This window comes from Myotis myotis, unplaced genomic scaffold (assembly GCF_014108235.1).
Source record: "Myotis myotis isolate mMyoMyo1 unplaced genomic scaffold, mMyoMyo1.p scaffold_m19_p_17, whole genome shotgun sequence".
Taxonomy (NCBI): domain Eukaryota; kingdom Metazoa; phylum Chordata; class Mammalia; order Chiroptera; family Vespertilionidae; genus Myotis; species Myotis myotis.
In genome coordinates this window covers 3,589,199-3,611,513 of record NW_023416321.1, presented here as the reverse complement: position 1 = coordinate 3,611,513, position 22,315 = coordinate 3,589,199, and the positions used below count along the sequence as shown (strand labels likewise).

At 59.1% G+C, this 22,315-nt stretch overlaps 1 protein-coding gene across 3 annotated transcripts; it reads left to right on the top strand.

Annotated features, from left to right (window-relative positions):
• Positions 1–8,495: 8,495 nt before the first annotated feature.
• Positions 8,496–20,341, top strand: LOC118672313 (CMRF35-like molecule 8). Of its 3 annotated transcripts, none has more exons than XM_036341931.1 (7): positions 8,496–8,803; positions 11,832–12,176; positions 12,903–13,071; positions 15,322–15,461; positions 16,928–16,965; positions 17,571–17,675; positions 18,748–20,341. In XM_036341931.1, the coding sequence occupies exons 1-7, from the start codon at positions 8,743–8,745 to the stop codon at positions 19,093–19,095; spliced, it is 1,206 nt and encodes a 401-aa protein (XP_036197824.1). In that variant the 5' UTR covers positions 8,496–8,742; the 3' UTR covers positions 19,096–20,341. The 3 variants fall into 3 exon arrangements, with proteins under 3 accessions (XP_036197824.1, XP_036197825.1, XP_036197823.1); XM_036341932.1 differs by having other exon boundaries at positions 12,900–13,071; positions 15,361–15,461; XM_036341930.1 differs by having other exon boundaries at positions 12,900–13,071.
• Positions 20,342–22,315: the final 1,974 nt, after the last annotated feature.

Below are 22,315 nucleotides of genomic sequence, written 5' to 3'. Positions count from 1 at the left end.
CTGTGTGTGTGTGTGTCCATGGACCTGCACTGGGGGCGAGGGCTCACCTGGGAGAGGTTGTGTCAGGTTGGGAAGGGGAGGGAAGGGGACACTGTGAGCTGGGATGGAGCGTCTCCCTGTTGGTCATTCTCACAAAGGTCAAGAGGGGAGTTTCCGAGTCATTACAAGGCCCATTCCCCACGGGACCAGCGAGGAGGGACCTGGTTGTCAGTTTGCTGGGGCTGCCTGCCGAAGGGCCTCAGACTTGGGGGCTCACCAACAGGAATGTCTCAGCTCACAGTCCCGGAGGCTGGAAGCCCGAATTCCAGGTGCCGGCAGGGTGGGTTCCTCCTGAGGCTGTGATCTGTCCGGGCCCCGCTCCTTGGCTTGGAGGCGGCTGTCTTCTCCCTGTGTCCCTTCACATCACCTCCCTCTATGCGTGTCTCTGTCCACGTCTCCCCTTTTTACAAGGACACCAGTCCTGCTGGATTAGGGACCCCCCCAATGACCTTATTTAAGCTGATTACGCTGTAAAGACCCCACCTTCCAACCACATCACATCTGAGGCACTAGGGGTCCACCATAGGAATTTGGCGTGTGTGTGAATTCAACCCATAACACCAGGGCTGGGCTGGACGCGGCTGAAGGGCATCAGGGGACGAGGTTGGCCCCAGCAGAAGTCACTGGAGGTCGCTTGAGGAAGAGGGCGCATTGTGCATCCTTCGGAAGTGCGGTCTTGCAAACGTGTCTGTTGTTTTTCCTCTTCCAGGAAAGCAGATGGCATTAATAATGGAGACGCTTAATATGGAGACTCTTGTGCCCATCCCAGACATGGGCTGGCAGTGAGCAGGCATGGAGAGTAAACTCAGTGCTTAGAAAGCGGGCTTCCTTGTTGTTCGTGTTTCAGTGAAAGAACAGGACAGAAACTGCCCCTCCGCACAGCACCCCAAATGCGATCAGAGACTCTGATGGGCTGTCAGCGGGCCCACAGTTGTCCTCTAGGCAGTGGGCATCTCCCTACCGTGGGTGGCAGAGGCACCGTGGGGTAAGTGTTGGCCACTCCCGGGAGTGAGCAGCCCTGAGCCCAAGGCCATCTTCGAAGGAGGAGGGCCTGAGATGGGGGAGGGGCCCAGGGCTGGGGTCCGGGACCTGGGGTCACTTGTCTGTGCCATTTCCTGTGTCTGATGAAGGGGGGGGGGTGCTCTCTCACCCACGCCCCTGGGATGCTTGCCTTGACCTGAGTACCACGGCTACCTTTTAAGGTAATCCTGTCTTCCCGTCTTTGTTTTTATATGTTTCCCACGAAACCACAAACTCCTGGAGAGGAGAATTGCTTTATTTTTAACCTTCATGTCTCCATCTCTGGGCCCAATGGTTGGCACAACGTAGGCAGCCATTCAATAGCTGTCAAATAAACAGATAAATGCTACCCGGGCATAGAGTGCCCCCTGGTGGAGTCAGAGAGTATGGCAGCGTCTTAGATTTTGGCTGGAGCAGTTGAAGGGGAGGGAGGTGTCCTGGCCCTCTGGTTCCGGGCAGCCGGTCAGAGTGTGAGGTCACGCGGGTCAGGGGTAAGCGCAGGGGTCCATGGACAAAGTCTTGTGGGGAGGGACAGGCTGGGCCTTTGAAAGATGTGGTTGTCGTAGGGTAATGAGGGGCAGGTGGGAAAGGGGCACCCAAGGCACGGAGAGAGAGGAAGGAAGAGTTGAAAGAAGTCTGGGCTGGCACGCAGACCAGTGAGGCTAGAATTCAAGCTGGGCAATGAGACCCAGAGTCCACGCTCTTAATCACTGTCAGCATTCACTCATTCATTCATTCATTCACTCATTCATTCATTCACTCATTCATTCATTCACTCATTCATTCATTTCCAGGGCCAACCTATGGATCTGACCCTGTGGAAGGGTTGGGGTCCAGTCCCCCTAGAGGAGCCCCCTCCTTCTCTGGGGAGAGTTTTGGTGTCCAGGGGTTGGGACTAAAATAAATTCTGACTTCTCTGTTTCCTCCACCTGCTCCAGGGCGTGCCCAGGGTCTGAAATCTCATTTCTGCTCCCTGAAGCATTCCTCACCCTCCCTCTTCCTTGCGGTGTGGGCTCCACCCAACAGGCTGAGTCAGAATCTCCACGCCAGTTGGGTAGGAAAAGGGGAGGGGGCTGGGGAGGAGGCTCAGGCATGGTCCTTAAAAAAACAACAAAAAACAAACAAACAAAAAAAACTCCCTAAGAGAGTCTAATATGCATGCAGGGCTGGGAGCCCTGGAGGCTTCTGGGTAAGCAAAGGTGGCTGGCGGGATGGGGAGCTATCAGACTAAGCCTCTCTCTGCTTCACTCCACGGGCCTTCACCCCACTCCCCACATGCACCTGACCCCGAACCGCCCACGACCAAGGTGAGCCTCCTCTTCTCCGGTGCCGGGAGCCCTGCAGGGCTGAGGATCTCATTCTTGGGTCCCTTCCCCTGTGGCCAACACACATGTCAGCGGGAGCCACGGGGGGGGGGGGGGTGCAGCCGCCAATGCAGAGCCTGAGGGTGGAGAACAGAACGGGGGCGGGGGGGGATGGGGGGGCAGGGCTGGGAGGTGTGAGACCGGTTCCTGTCTCTGCCTTCTCAGTCCCCAAGCAGAGGCTGCTGCCCTCTCTCCCTCCCCCGACCTCCCCTCCTACCCCCCTGCAGCCTCAGCGTCATCCCCCTTCTAGGACAGTCCTCTTCCAGGGCAGGCAGGAAGTGCAGCGCCAGCCTGTTCACCCCAATGGGGCAGCTGGGCAGCCCCAGGCTGGCCTCAGAGCCGGTGGTCCACTCGGGCATCTGGGCACCCCCTGGCTCTCATTGGCTGTAAATACGTCTGAGACACGACGAAGCCTGAGCTCCCGCATCCCTCCTGGGTGGCCTGGTCTGAGGGCCCGGCACTGTCCTGCTTCCTTCTCCATCATCCCCACCCCTTCACTCACTCCTCCGCCTCCACAGCCTGTCTCTGAAGCCCCCAGACCCCCTGCCCAGGGGCTGGAGCCTTCCCCTGGTCCCCAGTCTGTTGGCTGAAGGGTCTGGAAGGATCAGCCGGGCCCAGGGTGGAGGTCTGGCTCAGGGGCTGGATGGCTGGGTCATGGAATGATGGTCTGGACCAGAGGTCCTCAAACTTTTTAAACAAGGGGCCAGTTCACTGTCCCTCAGACATTCCACACATGCGCCCTGCGGGCCTGGGGCGAGTCTGCTGCTAAGCAGGACAGGCAGCGGCGGCAAAAACACCCAGCGGGCCGGATAAATGTTTTCGGCGGCCACATGTGGCCCGCGGGCCGTAGTTTGAGGACCCCTGGTCTGGACTACTGTGGTGGTGTGGACCCCGATAAAAGTCTGGAGACTGGATTTGAAATCTGGGCCCCGGCATGAAGGTCTGGTTCCCGGATGTAGCTCTGAGTCCCGGATGGAGGTCTGGGTCCTGGGATGAAGGTTTGTGCTCTGGGCAGCTGTCTGGGCCCCGGGTGGAGGTCTGGGTCAGGGGCTGGAGCTCTGGGTTATGGAATGGGAGTCTGGACTGCTGTGGTGTGGTCACAAACCCAATATAAGACCTTGATACTGGGTTCAAGGTCTGGGCCTGCGCATGAAGTTCTGGGACCCGGATGTAGGTCTTACCCCTGAATGGAGGTTCTGGTCCTGGAACAAAGGTCTGGGCACAGGAAGGGTTTTGGGCCTGGGTTGCGGTCTAGGTCAGGGCCTGGACCTCTGGGTCATGGAATGGCGGTCTGGACTACTGCGGTGTGGTCTGGACCCCGATAAGAGACTTGATACTGGCTTCGATGTCTGGACCCAAGCATGAAGGTCTGGAACCCGGGTGTAGCTCTGAGCCCCTGATGGAGGTCTGGGTCCTGAGACAGAGGTCTAGGCACTGGGTGGGGGTCTGGGTCCCGGGTGGAGGTCTGGGTCAGGGGCTGGACGTCTGGGTCATGGAATGGTGGTCTGGACTACTGTGGTGTGGTATCCACCCTGATAAAGGACTGGATACTGGGTTTGTGGTTGGGGCCCCAACATGAAGGTCTGGGACCCAGATGCAGTTCCGAGCCCCGGATGGTGGTCAGGGGCCTGGGAAGGAGATCTGGGCACTGGAGGGGTGTCTGTGCCCCAGGAGGTGGTCCCAGTCAGGGGCTGGACCTCTGGGTCATGGAATGGGGGTCTGGACTACTGCAGTGTGGTCTGGACCCCGATAAAAGATTTGATACTGGGTTCGATTCTGGGCCCGAGCGTGAAGTTCTGGAACCCGGATGTAGCTCTGAGCCCCGGATGGAGGTCCGGGTCCTGGGACAGAGGTCTGGGCACTGGACAGAGTTCTGGGCCCCGGGGGAAGGTCTGGGTCAGGGGTTGGACCTCTGGCTTATGGAATGGGGGTCTGGACTACTGTGGTGTGGTCATGAACCCAATAATGGACTGGATACTGGGTTTGAGGTCTGGGCCCCGCCATGAAGGTCTGGGCCCCGGATGTAGCTCTGAGCCCTGGATGGAGGTCTCAGACACACACACACACACACACACCCTCCCCCTCCCCCTCCCCACAGGAGCCTCCTCTTCCCTTCCTGGCTTGCAGGTGGGAACAGTTACCTGCCCCAGAAAGGCGGTAGTGCAGGCAATTACCAGCAGGTGGTCTGGTGCTGCTCATCGCTGGCCAACTTGGACTTCCTGTGTTCCCAGAAGAGCAGCTTCTCTCTAAGGTGCCGGCTCCCCCTAGTTGCCCAGGTGCCAGAACCAGGGAATACACACCAGGCCTGAGGTAGCCCTTGGAAACACACATCCCCCCGACTTCCGGAGGTGTCTGTGGGAAGACCCCTGAAGACAGGTGAGCTGTGAGGTCACGATGGTTGTAGGGGTGGGGGTGGGGGTGGGGAGCTTTGACCTTGCTGAGGCCGTGGGAGTTGGGGTCATCCCCTGAAAGCCAGAAACTCATGTCTTCAAGCTCAAGGGCCAATGTGGCTCCCGAAGCCAAACATGAGAGTTTTCTGAACCGGTCGCTTGCTGGTCGACCCGCCCTTGGCCAGCACAGCAGCCAGAGCCACAGGCTGTCCCAGGTGAGGAAGGAGGAGGAAGCAGAGGGGCGGGGGGATGGGGATCCCCTGGGAAGCCTGTCAGTTTGGGTTCCCATGGCCCCAGTTGCCCAACATCCTCTTCCTCCTCTGCTCATGGTCAGCAGTTTGGGCGCGTTCCCCGGCCTCTCCCAGCCACTCCCCCGCCCTGGGCAGCCACCCGCCAGAGGCACGGAGTGTGGCCCGAAGTCTGGGGGCCAATGGGGATGACATGTTAAACATGACCGGCGCGTAAGGAATCTGGGCTGTGAGGAGTAGAAATCGATGCTCGCACGTGGTGGCATTCAGCAAACCACACTCACGTGACGTAAATGAATTCGTGTCTCTGTTCTCACGTCGGGCTTCCTACGAAGTGGGTAGGGTGCTTAGCAATGTCCCCATTTCACAGAGGGGAAGACTCCCTGGACAAAGGTGCACAGGCCCTAGAATGCAGCTCAGGGCCAGGATACAGGGCAGGACCGCCTCCCGCCCATTCCCCTTGATCTCGTTCCATTGTCACAGTCAGGGGTCCTCGCAGGCCTCCCCTCACCCGCCTCCCGCCCTGGTCCTGCTTCCTGGAGGGATCCCAGCGTCTTACCTGTGATTCAGGAGGCAGCCCCCTTAGACGCCACTATCTCTTGGCTCCCCGGGGAGCTGGGGCGGGGTGATGCCCCCCCTGCTTTCGGTTCCAGGTGTGCACACCCCTGGCCTGTGCTGGAACCTGGTTGTCACCCAGGTGGAGGGCAGGAATCTGAATCGCTCAGCTGGGCGGGTTTTAACATGTCCTCACCATTTTAAGTTCTATCCCTTTCTTCTCCCTGGAGGTGGGGTCTGGCGAGAGGAGACGGAGGCCTCCATGCCCAGCCTTCTCTGTATCGAACCCCAATTCTGGCTCCCTGTCCCCGGGAAATGCAGTGGGCACATGATCCTGGGGCTGTGGGGGCCTTGTGTAGACAGGGGTGCAGGGGAAGGGGGCTCAGAGGGACCGGGAGAAGCAGGGCCATCTTCTGAGGAGATGGCTGGAAGGGTCATCCCTCTGGCTGTGGGTGCCCCAATCCCTGTGACTGTGACATTGAGGAACCCCAAAACTGTTTCTCCAGGTAGAGCCAGGAACAGGCCCACGCCTGGTGGGCTGCTCCCCTCCTGCGCCGCGCCCATTGGTGCCCTGCTGAGCTCCCGGGCCCTGGTCAGAGCAGCTCTCCATCCCCGGTCCCCTGTCCAAGGTGGGACAGGGCCTGCAGGGAGTGCTGGCTCTGTGGATGGTGGGGGCTCCAGGCCTCTGGCTGGGCTTCCCCCCCCTCTGCTCACCCACAGCTTCCCCTTCCTCTGCATGTGCACCACAGCACAGCCAGGACCAGGCGGGAGAGCGTGTCACAGGCCATTGGCGCCAGCTGGTTGTGGACTGTGGGGTTACAGATGCGGCCATGCTGGGGCAGCTTCCCCAGAGGTGGGCAGGAGGGTGGGGCCTGGGCAGTGCCCAGAGTCCAGCAGAGGGGCAGGCTGGCCCGATGGGGCAGGGCCAGGCCGGCGATGCTGGTCTCACCCAGGCTCCTGGGGCAGGGAAACCAGTACTGTGTCCCCCTCCCTGCCGCCCCTGCCCTGCTGCTTCTCATGCTGTCGGTCCATTTGCCAGACCAAGCACTTGGCGGGTGGGAGGCATTGTCAGCAACAGCTCAGGCAGCTGCCAAACTCTTCTCACAGCAGCCTCATCGCGTGGCCCCTCTCCCCCCCTCGCTGCGGCTGGGGCACAGCCTCTCCACCTTTAGGCCCCACTTGAGCCCCTCACTCAGGGGGAGGAAGCGGCAGAGCGAATAGGGAGCCACGGATTGCCCGGGAGAGCGGGCAGCTCTAACCTGGGCAGAGGGAGGTTCTGTTGAGAAGTCCCACAACTCAGTCACCCCCAAATCTTTTCCGGGGCTCCCACCGTTTGCAGAACTCAAAGCTGCTGCAAGTCTGCCCGGAGAGCCGCCACCCAGCACGAGCAGCACCTCCCCACTGGACCCCGAAAGCTTGGGTCCACACCGGGAAGAGGGCCCAACCCAGTGAGGGGCCTTGTGGTTGCAGAACCCCAACCCCCCTGAGAAAGGGGGCTCAGGCCTGGGCTCAGGTCTGCCCGTGGTTAGCAGGGAGCAGCAGCAAGGGCGCCACTTCCTTGTTTTCCTGACATCATGTGGTAACCTGACATCATCCCGTCTCTTCCTTAGGGTTTGGGGCAGGCTGGGTGAGCAGGATGCGTGTGGTGGGGACTGGTTCCCCCGGCCCCTTGCTCTCCTCCGGCTCGGATCCCATAGATTACACGTAGAGCCTACCTCTCACCATCGAGTCCTGCTTTCCTGTTGCTTTTCATTAAAGATGTACTCCCCGGGAAATGCCCGAGGATTTACCTCCCATCTGAGTATTTCCATAATTGTTTTACTGTTTATTCCCACAGATGAGCTGTTATCATCGACATTTTAGTTTTGTTCGAGGTCACCCCGAAGGCGATGGATGAGCCACAGGAGAACCCAGCCTCCTGCTTCTCAGTCCTGGGCGTCCCCCTCTTCACCGTGACACTCACAACCGTAGCCAGGCCTTTCCGGGGTTGAATTGCAAAATACACATTTTGGGGAAACTTACACGTATTTGACAAGTAAGCCACCAGAGGTGACAGCGCTTCTCCGTTTCCCGTCCAGCTCTGGTCTTCACAGCGTTCGCGGGTCTGTGCCTGCATCGTTCTAGAAACCAAGCTGTCCGCGGAACCTTCCAGAAGGAGAGCCAGCGAGGCTCCCTGGTTCCCTTGCACTCCGGGGGAAGGTGATGGGGCCAGAAGGGCTCGCTGATTCCCCGCTGTGTCCTGCCCTGAGCCGGGTCCAGCGGGGGCCGTGCAGGGTGAGAGGTCACAGCCTGAGGACCTGCCGGTCACGCTGAGGCCACGTTTCCAAGACCAGACAGCATTCAGGGACGCTGAGGCCACTGTGCCAACTTGGGGGTCAGGCCTGGGGCCTGGAGCTGGAGGCTCATGGGAAGCGAGCTCCCCAGCCCGGCCGGCCTGGCTCAGTGGTTGAGCGTCAACCTATGAACCAGGAGGTCACGGTTCGATTCTGGGTCAGGGCACATGCCCGGGTTGCGGGCTCGATCCCCAGTGGGGGGTGTGCAGGTGGCAGGCGATCAATGATTCTCTCTCATCATTGATGTTTCTCTCTCCCTCTCCCTTCCTCTTTGAAATCAATAAAAAAAATATATATATTTTAAAAGATAGAGAGCTCCCAGGTGGCGTTACTGTGAGTGCTGCCCAGGACTCCTCCCCCCGGTCTCACCCTGACCACATGACGAGGAAACGGGCTGGGGGAGTTACTGGGCCCCACTAGGAGGAAACCTGGCCCTGTGGTCTTGGGGGTGTGAGAGGGGAGACGCAGGCCTGGGAGCTGTGGAGGTGGTGGTGGGGGTGGGGGTGGGGGGGAAGGTGGGGCGTCCTCCCTGAAGTATGTACAGAACTGGCGGCTCTGGGATTAAGTGGGGGCAGGCCCGGCTCTGGGGCGTCTCAGCCAGCCCCCAGCCTCTGCTCCCTGGAGCCCTCCATTTCCTGACCAGCTCTAGGAACAAAACCAGAAGCTGAACAAGGAAGCAGCCGTACAAAGAAAAACAGAAGTGGGAGCTGGGGCCTGGCCCTCCTGGTGAGGAGGACAGAAGCCGTGGGTCCAGCAGGCCGGGCGCCGCTGCCCGTGACCTCGTGGCGCAGAGATGACCCCGCAGGGCCGGGCGACCAGGCTGCTGGCAGCCCTGCTGCTGCTCTGGGTCCCAGGTGAGGGGCTGGGGGCAGGGTGGGCGGGAGGAGGGCGGAGGGCAGGGCTGCAGAGGTGTGCTCTGAGCGCCCCCAGCCCGGGCTCCCTGAGCTCAGGATGGGCGCGGTCGCTCCACCGGGTAAGATGGACAGACGGAAGGACCGCATTCCTGGTCTGACCCCTTGGGTATCCACCAAGCTTAGCTGAGCCTGGGTGGGCATGGGCCAAGGAGGGGGCGGGTCCGGAGGGGACTTTTGGGGAGGTAGAGAGGCAGGGCACAGCGGGGGGTGGGGTGGGAGAGTGGTCTCCTGTGCATCCCAGGGGCTGGGTTTTACCAGGAGGCGCCCTCCTGATTCCCGGGCTCCAGAGTGTGGAGGAAGCAGGGAAGTGGGGAGGGGGGGCAGGGAAGGGGAGTGGGGGGCTGGGCAGGAGCAGGCCTGGTCTCAGGGATGTGGGGGTGAGTAGGCAGGGCCCCTTGAGAGGACAAGGCCTGAGGGCCTGCAGGGTGAGGGGGGCCGAGAGGCCAGGCGGTGGGGAGGCCGGGAGGGGGAGACCTTCTCCAGGGAGCAGGGCCCGCCAACCCCGCCCCTGCCCCCTGTTACCTTCTGTGCCCCTCAGTCAGCCTGCAGCCTGTGAGGCTTATCCTAGGCCAGTGGTCAGGAAACTGCGGCTCGTGAGCCACATGCGGCTCTTTGCCCCTTGAGTGTGGCTCTTCCACAAAATACCACGTGCGGACGCGCACGTACAGTGCGATTGAAACTTCGTGCCCCATGCGCAGAAGTCGGTATTTTGTGGAAGAGCCAAAGAGCTGCATGTGGCTCGCGAGCCGCAGTTTGCCGACCACTGGCCCAAGATAGCTGCGACCTCTGTGGCCGCTTTGCTCCTAAAGGGCAGGCTTTCCTGCATTCCATCCGCTAACCAGCTGTCTGTCGGGAAGTGATGACTTTTTGTGAATTCACCTGGAAACCGTCAGCCTCTCGCCACCGTCTGTCTCCTGAGCCTCCCGGGTCCTGGTGTTCCCATGGATCCGCTGGCACCCAGAGCTGCGGTTCCCCCTGACGCCGGCCCCTCCCTCGCTTTCTCTCATTCATCACGAGCCGGTGCGGCCAGAATGATGCCGGGGCCGAGGCGCGCGGTCATCCCAGCCGTCCCCGACCAGCGCGGCGTCCAGCGTCCCACTGCGTCTGGACAGGCGTCCGCTTGCCTCTATTTACGGAGAATTTAAAATCAACAGCAGGCGGGGGCTTTTCCTTTATCTGTGGAGACGACTACACTTTTCTCCTTCGAACGATTAAGGGGCGAATTGCATTGAGATTTGGCCAAACTTTAGTCCCCACATGTCACGCTGACCTCACGAAAAGAACGGGAGGTTTTTTGTGTCTGCACTCCCTGCGGATGCGCCAGCGCAGTGCTAGTGGTTGCTGCTGGACAGTTTGAGAGAAGTGACTTGGGAAACTGTCTGGGGTTTGCTCCTTTTTTTAAAACATATTTTTAAAATTGATTTGAGAGAGAGAGGAAGAGAAGGAGAGAGAGAGAGAGGAGAGAGAACCCATAAGAACAAGCACAAAGGGAAGTCAGACACTGGAGAGGACAGACAGACCGACAGGGTTGGGTGTTGGGGTGACCTAGATCATAGAGAGGAGCCAGGACCCAGGCAGAGAGATAGGACAGGGAGAGGACCGCTGAGGAGGGGAGGGACTAGGCCCGGATGCGGGGACCAGGAGCAGATGTGGGGACCAGGAGCGTGGTCCTGGAGGAGGGAGGAGGGAGGAGGCAGGAGCGTGGTCCTGGAGGATGGAGGATGGGGGAGGCAGGAGCGTGGTCCTGGAGGATGGAGGAGGAGCAGGAACGTGGTCCCGGAGGAGGGAGGAGGGAGGAGGCAGGAGCGTGGTCCTGGAGGATGGAGGAGGAGCAGGAACGTGGTCCCGGAGGAGGGAGGAGGAGGAGGAGCAGGAACGTGGTCCCGGGGGAGGGAGGAGGCAGGAGTGTGGTCCTGGGGGAGGGAGAGGCAGGAGCGTGGTCCTGAAGGATGGAGGAGGAGCAGGAACGTGGTCCCGGAGGAGGGAGGAGGAGGAGCAGGAACGTGGTCCTGGGGGAGGGGGAGACAAGAGCGCGGTCTTGGAGGAGGGGGGGCTGCAGAGACCTGTAGTTATGAGTCCCTTGGTCTGTGTGGGTTTCAGTGACCTGTGTTTTTCTAGAAAATCACACGTTCATGCAGGTTGCACATTTGTCTGTAGAGAATTTCTGCGATGCACCAGCTTCATTCTCCTCGTTCTCCCCGTGTCTGTGGTCATTTCTCTTGTCATCTCTTCATTCGGCTACACAGAGGCTTCTCTGTTAGACGGAGTCATATGAAATTTCTGGTTTTTGAGTCAAAAACAGTTGGATATCAGCAGTTTCACATGGTCCAAGCCAATATTATTTACCAGGCATACTACACCCACTGTCTCACTCAGTGCCCCAGGGCAATGTGAGGCCTCACAACCATCACCACTTCCCAGAGGAGGCGCTGGAAGCCCAGAGAGGTTAAGTAACTTTCCCCAGCACACACAGCTGACATGCATAGAGCTGGGACATAGACCCGATGCTCCTGAGGCCCTTTTCACTTCGCCGGCGCAATCATTAGTGAGCATCTCAGTAGCGGCCCCCCCCCCCCCCCCCCCGCCCCATGACAGGGCTTGGGAAGGCTCACCCAGGCTGGAGGGGGAGGAGGGGGACTAACAGGAGCTTGAGGTCCGGGCACTGTGGACAGAGCTGCGATGGGGTGGGGTGGGGGGCGCATGCTGAAAAATTACTTGAGGGGCTCGCGGGGGCGGGTTCTCATGGTCCTGATGTTTGGAAGGGGAGGCCCCTGGTAGTGAGGGTGGCAGGGCAGCAAGAAAGGAGGGTGGGGTCTGGAGGAAGGGGCTGCTGTCATCAAAATATTGGGGTGATAGGGGAGGACCCTCAGATGTGATCTGGCTGATGGGAGCGGGAGACCTACGGGGTGACCCCAGGGCGCCCTGCCCCTGGCCCATCAGGTGACTGGGACTGGGCTGTGTCTTCCAGGCTGTTTGTCTCTGAGCTGCTCCAGCCCCGTGACGGGCACCGTGGGGGGATCGCTGAGCGTGCAGTGTCGGTACGAGAAGAAGTACACAGACCATAACAAATACTGGTGCAAATACTCATATTTGCCACCACTGAGGGTGAAGATTGTGGAGACCACAAAGTCAGAGAGAGAAGTGAGGAGCGGCCGTGTGTCCATCAGGGACCATCCAGCAAACCGCACCTTCACAGTGACCTTGGAGAGCCTCAGAGAGAGCGATGAAGGCACATACTGGTGTGGGATCGATAGACCATGGACAGAAAAAATTATAGACCTCACCTTCCCAGTTGAAGTGTCTGTATCCCCAGGTGAGCCACACACACCCTCCCCTTGTCCTTCCTGAAGAGTCTCAGGTCGGAATAGCTGAGGCAGGAACAGATCAGAGACTTGGAACAAACAATGAGTAAGTGTGAGTGTGTGTGTGTGTGTGTATGGTGTGTGTGTATGGATGTGTGTGTATTTATGGGTGTTAGTGTGTGTGTGTGAAGAGAGAGAGAGAGAGACTGGGAGGCTTCCTGCAGGAGCCACCGCCCATGCTCAGTTCTTCAGTCCTGAGGGATGGGGAAGCGCTTGTCAGGTGAAGGGGAGGCTGAGAGAGCAGGGTGTGCAGAGGAGAGGAGAGGGGAGGGGAGATGCTGGGAAGGTTGGGGGCTGAAGGTGTGAGCGAGCGGGAGCTCCAAAAAGTGATGTGGCAGACTCCCAGTGAAGCAGACAGCTCTAGGGGGTAGGGGGTGGTGGGGGGGGGGCAGCACAGGGCGGTGGCCGAGGGGGTGAGACGGGGTGTGGGGTGACTTAGGGCCCCTCTGGAGGACTGTGGCCTCCTGGGCAGGATGTAACCGGGGTGTTGTGGGAGGTACAGCGTCCTGTTAGGAATGCTCGCTTGCCCTGGACAGTCCTGGAAGGTGTGGGCCCTCGGCGGGGGGGGGGGGGGGGGAGATGCTGTGAGAAGTCCTGCTTAAAAGCCTAAAAGGCAAGGCCAGTGGTGGAGTCAGGAGAGAGAGCCCTGGGCCTGATTGGTGTTTCTGCACCAGCAGCAACCTCCAAGCCAACTACAACTACAACTACAAGTACAAGCACCACTACGGCCACGACCTCGACCGTCACAGCCCAAATTCCAACTGTGTCCACAGCCCGGACAGTGAATGCCACCCAGAGCAGGAACAGCCAGGATGGCTCCCAGCCGAGCCCGGACCAGGACCACGGGTAAGGCGCCCTCGTCCTGGGAGGGGGAGGGGGCCTTCTCCTCAGGGGAGCGCAGGGCGCCACCTCCTTCCCGGGCGTGTGGCGCTGGGTGTGTGTGTTGGGGGAGGGGGGTCACGCCCCTCCTAGGGGGACCTCCTGCTCCCTTTGCGCCGGGCCCAGGCTGGGAGCCACAGTTGGTCTCTCCCAGCTGGGCCTGCCTTGGGGTCTGAGAGAAGCTGTGGGGAGACGCTGGGTGGGTGAAGGAAATAACATTGAGTGAGAGCTGATGTTATCGTCCCGCACGGGCCGATGCCTCCCGTGAGGGCTGTCCGCTGCTCCTCACCATGACCTCGCCATCGCCACTCCCACTGTACAGATGGGCAAACCGAGGCTGGAGAGGTTAAGCGATCTGCCGGGTCCTGTGGCTACAGGCAGGCTGGGCCTCTAGCACAGGCTGGGCCTCTAGCACAGGCTTCTGGGATTCTGAAACCTGGGGTTCTTCCTTCTAAACTAGTGATTCGTGACCTCTCTGGGGGTCACGCGCCCCAGGAGGACCTGACAACATACGTAGACTTTCCAGAAAATCCAAACTGTTCTAAACCACTTCCCGGCTCACACACCACCTGGTGCCCTGTGGTTCAGTCCCGGCCCTGACACCCGGCATTGGCACAGACCCCACAGGTCAGGGGCTCAGTCCCATATGACTGCCCGCCTCAGGTGTCAGGCACTGGGCGGATCCCCAGGCCATCTCACTCTGACCCACTGGCTACAAATGTGGGGTTCCCATAACCCGTTGGCTTTGATCATGGGTAGACCGCTGGCAGAAGGCCAGAAAGCGCCATACTTATGGCAACAGTTTGACCATCAGGGTAAAGGTGGGGACCAGCCGAATGAAGAGGCACGGAGGGGGAGGGCTGGGAGGCTCCGAATGCAGGGTTCCCGCCTCCCAGCGGCGTGGGCTGCACCCCTCCCGGAACTCGATGTGTTTAAGGACCGGAAGCTCCTCCAAGCTCTGGCTGCGGGTTTTCACTGGGTTTCATCACATAAACCGATTGGCTGAATCACTGACCACACGACTGAACTCATTCCCAGCCTCCCTGAAGGTCAGGCGGGCTCGGAACCCCAAATCTCTAATCACGTGGGTGCTCCTTCTGGTGACCAGCTCCCATCCTGAGTCACCTCATCTCTGAGCATGATCTCGGGGGTGATGCAAGGGGATTGTGGGTAGCCAGAGAAAGCCTGAGGGTTTGGCGCCCCCAGCCCAGGATCCAGGGGCAAAGGTCAGTCTGATGACAGGCCTTCCACAGCTTCCTGCCCACCCGCCCCCCTCCCCCACTGACCATCCTAACGCCAGGCAGGTGGGACTCCGGTCCCAAACACAGCGCTTCCAGAAACCGACTCTGCACATGCACCCACGGGGGCAGGGCTAGGTTGTGTGGGGCTTGAAGCCTCGGCGATTTGGGGAGAAGGGAGGTGCATCTTTAAGAAAAAGACCAGACTGTTATGAATGCCAACGGGGGATGAAAGAAGGGTCCCGAACCCTAACTCATGTCAGTAAGCCTGCTTGTCCGTGTGTGCAGTGGTAGAGCTACGAGGTGATTTTTTGCAGCGATATTTGTGATGGCAAAAGCTGGGGAAATGCCCACGAAGCGGGAGGGACACGTTAAATAAACGATAGTCCGTCCACCCGGGCAGTGGAATACTATGCAGCTGTGAAAAAGGGTGAAGGCCTTTCATATGTACTGACACGGGAAGAGCTCCATGATGGGTTGTCTTTTGCTGTTTGTTTGTTGTTGTTGTTTTTTTGCCTCCATCCTCTCAGGGTCCAAGATGTATTTGTTAAGTATAAACTAGTGTTTATACTGTGCCTCCCGGGTGTGAAAAAGGGAGGAAAATAACACACATTCGTGTTTTCTTGTATCTGAATGAAGAGCCTCTGGAAGGTTCTCAAGTATACAGTGGGTGGGGGTCGGGGGACTGGGTAGATGAGGGGATGTGGAGAAAGGAGGGGTTCTGCTGTTTTGTTTGTTTTAAATATATTTCTATTGATTTCCAAGATGATGAGAGAGAACCATCCATTGGCTGCCTCCTGCACCCCCCCCCCCCCCCCCCAGGGATTGAGCCCGAAACCCAGGCATGTGCCCTGACCGGGAATTAAACCGCAACCTCCTGGTTCACAGGTTGACACTCAAGCACGGAGCCACACCTGCTGGGCTTGTTTTGTTTTTAATATGACCCTATCCATGTATTGAAACAAAGGCGGGCGGCCAGATCCCCGTCCCACCCTGCCCCGCCCTTGCCTCCCTCCAGGCTCCCTGTGCTGCTCATCTTGTTGGCGCTTCTGCTGCTCCTCCTGGCGGGGGCCTCACTGCTGGCCTGGAGAATGGTGCGGAGGCAGAGGCGGGTCAAAGGTGAGTTGGCTCCCTGCCCCCTGTGCCCCCAGCCCAGGGTGGGCATGGAACGTATGCCCTCCGACTGCACATCCCGGGCGACCCGAGAGCAGGTGACCCTGGAGTGGTGCCTGCAGCCTGTGGGAGGTGGGCCCAGGAGGCCTCTCCCAGTCTGGCCTCAGTCAGTAGGTGCTCAATAAACACCTGGGAGTGAGTTAAATGAGAGCGGATGACCGGCCAGCAGTCAGCTGTAGGATGCAGGCTTCTGCCTGAGGTCAAGTGTGGGGGGCGGGGGAGGGGGATGCTCTCTCCACGGCTGCAGTGCTAACTGGGAGCGGGTACATGCCAGGGGCAGGTTGGGGGGACACTGCCTTACCCTCTCACCTCCAGCCCGTCCACCCGCCCATGGGTCCAGCCTCTCCCGCAGCACGGCCGGGCCTTCAGGAGCGGAATGGGTGTCAGCCACTTCCTCTTCCCTGAACGGGGGTGGGGGGGGTGGGAAGAGGGGGAGACAAGGGGGGGTTCCCAGCCTGGACTGTCTCTGATCTGTGGTGTCAGCAATCCCCATCAATGCCCTTTCACCTAGAAAAGTTCTTTAAAAAAAGGGATCTGTATTGTTGTAGAAAATCCAAAGGTAAGTAACAGCAGAGAGGAGGAAACAAGTTCCCATCAGAAATAGAAACTGAAACTCCCTCCACCAGAGAAGAGAAGCCACCCACGTCTGGGGTGTTCCTTCCAGTCTTTTCTCGATGCCTCTTTGTGCACATGTTTCTGGAAATGTTGTGTCATATCATTATTCCTCTTCTAAGCCTGTTGCACTCATTCATTCATTGGTGCATTCACACACTCACACACACACGCGCACACATTCACACACTCACACACATGTATACACATTCACACACACACATTCACACACTCATTCACAGACTCACACACTCACACTCATTCACACACTCTCTGACACTCTCACTCACTCACTCATTCACAGACTCACTCACACACTCACACACTCACACACGGCAAAGCTGTCCTGAGCACCTACTGTGCGCCAGGCCCTATCCTGTGCTGGGTGCCGGGTCACTGTATTATGAGGGTAGAGTGGGCCCCACATCCAGCGGGTTACCTCTGAGCTCCTTCAGTGCGGCCTTCCGTCCGCGGCGGTGCTCCCATCTCTCCCCCCGCCCCCGCCCTTTCTGTCCCCTCTCCCCCATCAGAAGGCCTGTCCCCTCTGAGGGGGAGGGTGGCGTGGAGCCTGCGTGCAGCACTGAAACCCGAATGTGTTCACACCTGCTTGTTCATTCCCTCATTCACTCATCCCCTCAGTCGCATTCCCCTCCACAAATCCTGAGTCCAGCCGCGCTGCGGCTCTGAGGCGAAGGGTCCCCAGGGCTGAAGTCTGCAGGCAAAGGCCTTTCTCCAGATGGATCGTGGGACAAACCTGCCTTGTTCTGGGACAAACCTCCCCCTCCCCCTTGTCTCTGTAGCTGGTGGGAATCCGGAGCCACTCCAGAACCCCTGTCAGGTAAGAAAGGCCACCAGTCCTGGCTGGGTTGGCTCAGTGGATAGAGCGTCGGCCTGAGGACCAAAAGGTCCCAGGTTCGATTCTGGTCAAGACCATGTACCTTAGTTAGGGGCCACTCCCCGGTCTGGGCCCTGGTCGGGGTGCAGGAGCCAACCAATCGATGTGTCTCTCTCACATCGATGTTTCTCTCTGTCTTGCCCTCTCTCTTCCATTCTCTCTAAAAAGAAAGGCCACCGGGAGGGATGGCGGGTGGCGGGGCGCACAGGGGGTGGGGGCTGGACCGTCCCGTGGGCTAGTGGAGGTCTGGGGGGACCATCGATGCAATGAGTGGGGTGCTCGCCCAGAGCAGGAAGAACCACGCCTGGGTGCCCTGGCCAGTCTGCCCCCCACTCCAGGGAAAGGGGATGAGGGAGGCCTGGCCATGGACCTGGGGAGCAAGCGTGGCCCGGAGAGGACCAGCGTGGGGGCGGGTGGCCAGGCAGGCAGCTGGACCCCGAGCGTGAGGGGGGAGATGTCTGCGGAGAAGCAGGCACAGGGCCTCTCTGGGATGGACCCCGGGCGCCCCGCGGCCAGCCGCCCAGCCCCGCGCCTCCTGCCCACCCCAGGCCGCCCCGCAGAGGGAGCCCTGCTACGCCAACCTGGAGCTGCAGACGCTCCTTCAGGGAGAGCCCGTGCGCCCGAGGCAGGAGGAGGTGGAGTACAGCACGGTGGTAAGTACACGGCCCCCCTCCTGGCAGGGCACCTGGGCTATGCCAGAGGCACCACCTGGGCGGCCGTGGGTAGAGAGGGAAGTGAGGGCTGGCCAGTGATCTCGTGTCACTTTAAGATGGAGCCACCAGCCCTGGCCGGTGTGGCTCAGTGGATAGAGCATAGGCCTGCGGACTGACGGGTCCCGGGTTCGATTCCGGTCAAGGGCATGTACCTTGGTTGCAGGCTCCTCCCCAACCCAGGCCCTGGTCGGGGCTCGAGGAAAAGGCGACCAATGGATGTTTCTCTCTGTCTCTCCCTCCTCTTCCTCTCTCCCTTCCCTAAAAGCCAATGGGAAAATATCCTCAGGTTTGGATTAACAACAACAACAACAGAAGACTGAGCCACACAGACAACAGGGCCCAGGGCCGGTGTGGACCTTGCCAGAGCTCGGCGTCATTGTGGCCGCATGGGGGAGGGGCTGGGAGACGGAGGGGCTGGGGGACGGCCAGTGACTAGGGCCCTGGTCGCGCACAGCGTTTATTAAGCACCTGCTGGGTGCCGTGGGCCCGGTGTCCAGGCCTGTGAGCTCTCACTGTTTGGCCCCATCGTCTCTTTGGCATCAGCTCCGCTCTCAGTTCTTATCAAGGACCCGCTGCAGGCCGGTCCTTAGGCAGAGCCGCTGTAACGTGAACTGGAGGAGGAAGTCCCCCAGGGCCCCCCAACTGACCCCCTTTAGTGGAAGAAGTCGGGCAGAGGACCCCTCGGTGGGGAAGATGGGGAGAGATTTAGGCCTCAGGCATGTGGCCCCGGGACTACAACACCCTGTTTTCCTAACTCGGTGACTGATGCTCTCAGGGTGGGTCCCAGGGACCCCGGCCCTGAGCCTGGGCTCCGTGCTTGGCTTGAGCGGGTGTGTGTGTGTGTGTGTGTGGGTGTGTGTGTGTGTGAAGGTTGGGGAGGGGGGGCAGGATCTCGGAGCCCAGGCCTTTAGGGGAAAGAAGGCAGGACAGTGGGGAAGGCTGAGCCCCCTCGGTGTCCTGATCCCCATCGGTGGTTCCCCACCTCCCCCTGAGCCCAGGCCTCTCTCCGCAGCAGGCCCCCAGGGAAGACCTGCACTACTCCATGGTGGTATTCACGACCCAGCGTCAGGAGCCTGAGGACCAGAGTCCCTCCCAGAGGCCCCCGCGGCAGGAGCCAGAGTACAGCGCGATCAGGAAGACACGGCAGGAGCCAGAGTACAGCGCCATCAGGGAGACACGGCCGGAGCCAGAGTACAGCGCCATCAGGGAGACACGGCAGGAGCCAGAGTACAGCGCCATCAGGGAGACACGGCCGGAGCCAGAGTACAGCGCCATCAGGGAGACACGGCCGGAACCAGAGTACAGCGCCATCAGGGAGACATGGCCGGAGCCAGAGTACAGCACCATCAGGGAGACGTAGCTGGCCTCCCGCCTCCCCGCCTGGAGGTCTCTGTGGGGAGCCCAGGACCCCCCCTTCCACCACGTGACCCTCAGCCTGCTCCCCTCCAACACAGCGGCTGGGCTCCCGCCGGCTGTCCCTCTGGCGCTGGGACCTGCGGGGACCCTCCCATGGGGCGGCTCTGTCACACCTTCCCTCTATTCTCTGCCTCACTCCAGCTGTGCGATGGCGCTCAGCCCCGCGGGATCCAGGACAGGGAGGCGCACAGACTGTCCCTCCCAGTAGCTTCATAAGGCCCTGCCAGTGTCTGGCTGGCTGGGAGGGAGAACCGGCAGAGAGTGGGGAGCCCCTCCGTGCTGAGAGCAGACCCCTCTTCTCCAGGCGAGGAGGCTGGAGGACAGGCTGCCCTGGCCCAGACCCAGCAGCGGGCATGTCCTCGGCTCCCCTGGACCCTGAGAGGTTGAGTTTAATACAAGAGACAGCAATAAAGGTGACAACATCTTGAGAGAGAAGAGGCGTTATTGGAACGATGCCTGCCGGCGTGGGCTCTGCATTGAAGAAAGCTCCTGCCCTGGATCCCAGAGGAGCAGAGCGGCTGGAGGGGCCCCGGGGGTGGGGACATCCCAGAGGCCAGCACTGGGCGGGACAGGGGCAGCCACCCCTCGTTCGCTCCCCGTCAGGGGGTTCGGACCTCAGAGCCTGTCTGCGCCGTCTCCGCTGTGCAAAGTCTCAGGGCTTTTGTTTCGACGCTTCACAATGTTGTGACCCATGTTGGGTAAGAGTTAAAAGCAAGGAGTGTGTGTCAGCATGTCCCGTAAGTCAAAGGGAGGCCCGGCCCCTGACCCCTGGGGGTACCGGCCGTGGTGCTGCTGCCATCACAATCAGCGTGAGCCTTTTGAGCACTTTTCTCTGGGCTGTGGGCCCATAGCTTCGGAAGGCTTTTCCCGAGGGCGGCCGGACACATCTGCTGGTGTCTTCTTCAGATTTTCGTGATCTGTGCATGCGAGTCATCCCACTACTTCCTCTCTCTTTACTGCTGTTCTGAGATGCAAAGGGGAAATACACACACACACACACACACACACACACACACACAGAATGGGGGTATCGGGTTCCCCAGGTGGCCCGTGAAATCACAAGGGGCTTTGTGGGAGGGAAGCCAAAGGGTTAGAGTTAGAAAAAATTGATGACAAAGTGTGTGTGGGGGGGATTATTCAGATTCACCCAATTTTAAAAAACATGTTCCCACATTTGTTTTGTTATTCTATCTATATCTGTATCTGTATCTGTATCTATATCTATATCTATCTATACCCATACCCATACCTATACTATATATCTATATCTATATCTATATCTCTATCTATATCTATATCTATATCTATATCTATATCTATATCTATATCTATATCTATATCTATATCTATATCTATATCTATATCTATATCTATATCTATATCTATCTGTACCTGTATCTATATCTATGTTTATATCTCTACTAGAGGCCCAGTGCACAAAAATTTGTGCACTCGGGGGGAGGGGGGTCCCTCAGCCCGGCCTGTGCCCTCTCGTAGTCTGGGACCCCTCGGGAGATAACGACCTGCTGGCTTAGGCCTGCTCCCGGGTGGCAGAGGGCAGGCCCAATCCCTAGGTGCAGCCCCTGGTCGGGCTCAGAGCAGGGCCGATTGGGGAGTTGGGGCGCCGCCCCCTGTCATGGACAGAGCAGGGCGGATCAGGAAGTTGCGATGCCACCCTCAGTCACACTCAGGGCAGGGCCGATGGGGAGGTTATGGCTCTACCCTGTCACACACAGAGCAGGGCCCGTGGGGTAGGGGGGTTGGGGCGCCGCACCCTGTCACACACAGAGCAGGGCTGATCAGGGGGTTGGGGCGCCTTCCCCTGTCCCAAACAGAGCAGGGCAGATAGGGAGGTTGTGGCCCCGCCCCCTGTCACACACAGAGCCGCAGGGCGATCAGGGGGTTTGGGCGCTGCCCCCTGTCACGCTGATCCCGGTGCCGGGAGGCCTCGCGGCTCCGCTGATCCCAGTGCTGGGAGGCATATTACCCTTTTACTATATAGGATAGAGGCCTGGTGCACGGGTGGGGGCTGGCTGGTTTGCCCTGAAGGGTGTCCTGGATCAGGGTGGGGGTCCCCACTGGGATGCCTGGCCAGCCTGGGTGAGGGGCTGATGGCTGTTTTCAGGCTGGCGGGTGACTGAAGCTCCCAACTGCTCCTTTTTTTCTTTATTCTGGGCCAGCTTTAGCTCTGGCTCCAGCTCTGAGGCCTCTGCTGCTGAAAGCAGGTATCTGGTTTGTTTGGGTTCTATAATCAAAACACTGTATCAACTCCAGCTCTGAGATCCTGGCTGGCTGAAAGCAGGTTTCTGGGGTTTTGTTTAGCTTCTATATTTGTAACAATGTTTCAAACTGCAAGCTCAGAGGCCGGCAGTGGCAGGCGGGGAACCTTGGAGTCCTCCGTCACTGAAGCAAGCAAGCCTCATGTTAACTTCAAGCTGCCTGGCTGCCGGCTACCATCTTGGCTGGAAGTTAATTTGCATATCGCCCTGATTAGCCAATGGGAAGGGTAGCGGACGTACGGCTAATTACCATGCTTCTCTTTTATTAGATAGGATATCTATTTCTATCTCTATCTCTATCTCTATCTATATCTATCCATAGCTATATATCTATATCTATATCATCTATATTTATATCTCTATCTCTATCACTATGTCTATCTCTAGCTATATATATCTATATCTATATCATCTATATCTATATCATCTCTATCTCTATCTCTGTCTCTATCTCTATCTCTATCTCTAATCTATCTAAAACGCTTTTTCCAGAAGCATCTGTGAGTGGGTTGCTTGCGTGGTCCCTGTGGGAGAGCTGCGACGCCCAGGGTCGGCTCGCGGTGTGAGTGCTGGTGTTGGATGGCGTCCTCCCTGGGTTGTGTGTGTTGCCTTCGTGTAACCATCCGGATTCCTCTTCACAGCCCAGTACTATGCCGGGCACCGAGGGCCAGCGTGACAAATACTTGCAGGTGACGTGATGTCGGCTAATCATCAGTCTGTTCACAGCTGGTCCAAGGAGGTGGCAGTTACTTCTAAACTCGCCCAAGGCCTTTAGTGAGATGACCCGGGGCTGACTTGGCCAGGGTTTAGAAATGACCTCAGGCCTAGGTCTGCTCATTTTTTAAGCCCTACACCCCAGCAAGTCTACTGTTTGGGCTCAGCCTT